The sequence below is a fragment of the Melanaphis sacchari genome, unplaced genomic scaffold (assembly GCF_002803265.2).
Source record: "Melanaphis sacchari strain LSU unplaced genomic scaffold, SCAv2.0 Contig1277_pilon_pilon, whole genome shotgun sequence".
NCBI classification, from domain to species: Eukaryota; Metazoa; Arthropoda; class Insecta; order Hemiptera; family Aphididae; genus Melanaphis; species Melanaphis sacchari.
This window is the reverse complement of record NW_020270512.1, coordinates 2,897-5,486: the sequence shown is the minus strand read 5'-3', so window position 1 is coordinate 5,486 and position 2,590 is coordinate 2,897. Positions and strand designations below refer to the sequence as shown.

The window sequence follows — 2,590 nt, the reverse complement described above, 5'->3', positions numbered from 1 at the left end:
TAGGAGAAGGGGGAGAGATCACTGAGTAGTTCATAGAGTCTAAGACAGATTTAAGTGCACGGCCTCTGGTATTTGCGGAGCGGTTTCCCCAGTAGGGGTGTTTTGAGTTGAAATCACCTCCAACTATGAATTTTTGACCTAAGGTGGAAAAAAAGGTTTGAAATTCGACAGACGAAATTTTGGGTCCAGGGGGACAGTAGATTGCAGAAACGGCAATAGGGGTAGAGTTGACAAAGTTGACTTGGATTGTAGTGGCTTGTAAGTAGGGTTCAGAGTGTGGGGCTAATTGATGATGGGATAAATTGTTTTTAATGTAGATAGCGGTACCAGCGTGGGCAGTACCGTCCGGATGACAAGTATAATAAACTTGATATCCAAAAATTTTTGAGTGCGATGTGGGGGTAAAGTGCGTTTCGGAGATAAGGGCGATGTCGATATTTTTAGTTTCGAGAAAGAGTTGGAATTCGTGCTTATGTTTGGAAAGACCATTGGCGTTCCAGGAGATTATGGACAGGGGAGAATTTAGATTAGTATTCAGAGTCATTGGTAACAACTAATTTATTGATGAGAGAGGAGAGGAGGGTTATTAGAGGTGTGATGAGTGATTGGAGCTCATGAATGAATGATGTCAGTTGATTTGAGAAAGGGTTTTCGGGAGGAGAGTCATTAATAGGGGATTGGGTTTTACCTTTTGTTGCGCTGGCGTAGGAGTTCTGTCGGGTGGCCGGACTGGTTTGAACAAGGTTGGGGTTGGTTTGCTGAGAGATGTTCGAGCTGGTGAGGTTTGCTTGGCTGGTGGTAGATGGGTTGCTTGAGTGTTGATAGTATTTGGTTTGGGTGAAGTTCTTGAGTTTGGAGTTTCTTGATCGCAACAGAGTTTTGTGTTTGATGCATCCCTTATAATTTGCAGGGTGTGCTTCCCCACAGAGAGCGCAGGATGCCGGGGTGTCCCTTGGTTTTTCACAGAGTTCAGAGAGGTGACTTTGGCCGCAGCGGACACAGCGAGGGTCGCGATTGCAATAAGTTTAGGTGTGGCCATAGTCCTGGCATCTATGGCACTGGGGAAGGTCCTTCCGGGAGTGAGGCTCTTCGACTTTAATTTTGGTGTAGCAAAGTGAGGTAAGTTTGAAGATATTTGGATTTTCAGGAGCCGGGTCTAGATCGACGAAGAAAAGCGGGAGAGGAGATTTGGAAAGTCTAGCCTGGATATTAGAGATGTTTCTTACAGCGAAGCCCTTAGAAGTTAGTTCGTCCTTAATGGAATTTGTGTCCGTCGTTGGGTGAAGATTTCTTATCACAACCCGATAGGGCTTATCAGCTTTGACTTGGTAGGTAAAATACTCGAATTTGTTCTCGTTTAGCAGATGTATAATAAGGCGATAGAATTCAATTTTGGTCGTAGTGAGTTTAAGGTGTTTGGTAGATGATTTGCATTCGAAACCGTTTTCACCCGTGATCGATAGTAAGGATTTGCAAAAATCATTAAAATCGACTGGTGTAGTGATGAAGATAGGTGGCGGAGTTGTAGGAGAAGGTACATTTGTTTGTTCAGCCGTATCCATGGAGTCGGGTGTAACCTCATCACTGAGTGCTTCATAGCGATTTGGAGTGGAGAATTTGGAGGTGTTAGTTTTAGAGATTTTTGGCTCTTTAGATTTTGGAGAAGGACCTGGCGAAACGATACGTTTGTTGTTATTAGTAGACCATGATTGGTCGTCGGAATCATCGGAGAGATTACGTAAGTCGCTGTTTAAGTTAGTATTGATAGTTAATTTCTTATTTACGTTTTTATCGGTCTTATCGTTCGGCTTGAGAGGCCGATTAGAATTGTTTTGACTCGAGACATTAACACGAGCGGGATTTTTATTTTTACCCGACGACCTTAAGTTGAGCATCGTCGACTTGAGATAGCGAGCAGCGATAGGCAATTAGACCGATAAGCCGGTCGGCCGGTAACACGCACGTGACGGGCGGGCAGACGCCGCCCAAGTAAGCAATTAAATATGTTACCGATTTTCGATTTTTGAGACAACCGCGGGTCCGAACAAAGAAAGGAAGACGATATGTTTAAGGTTGAGACAATAAGAATTTTTAGACACTTCAACGAAAAAATTCGGTGGTGATTGACTCGCACAGCTAGTACTATAAGCGGAAAGCAATTATAAGTTAAAGTTAAATGACACCTTATTTTACTAATTAAATAAGTATAAGAAATGAATAGTAGTACAACTTTCCAGGAATAATTTTTCGTGTACCACGCATTTTTAAAAATACATATAGATTAATCCATAATCGAATTACAATGAACAAATAATCCGTACTTAATCATTAAAAAATTATGTTTTTACTTTTCATTAATTACGGTAAAATAGGGTGAAAAGAAACAACTGTTTTTTTTTTTTTTTTTTGTTATTGAATAGAAATGTTTGCGTTTATTAAAAAAGTAAAGTAAGTCTGGCTCAGTATACTAACCAGATATACATTTTCCAACAGTTTAACTTTTTTTTCTTTTGGAAAATGTTCAAATTAAATTTTCGTTACTTCATACTTTTTAGCATTATTCACCATATAATAAATATGCGAGGTCCAT

At 40.5% G+C, this 2,590-nt stretch overlaps 1 protein-coding gene across 1 annotated transcript; it reads right to left on the bottom strand.

Annotated features, from left to right (window-relative positions):
- Positions 1 to 438: 438 nt before the first annotated feature.
- Positions 439 to 1,022, bottom strand: LOC112591018 (the record flags this gene model as incomplete). The annotated part of the gene is made up of 1 exon (XM_025334636.1): positions 439 to 1,022. A coding segment is annotated over one exon (495 nt), but the record flags the coding sequence as incomplete, so codon positions are not given.
- Between the last annotated feature and the right edge of the window lie 1,568 nt (positions 1,023 to 2,590).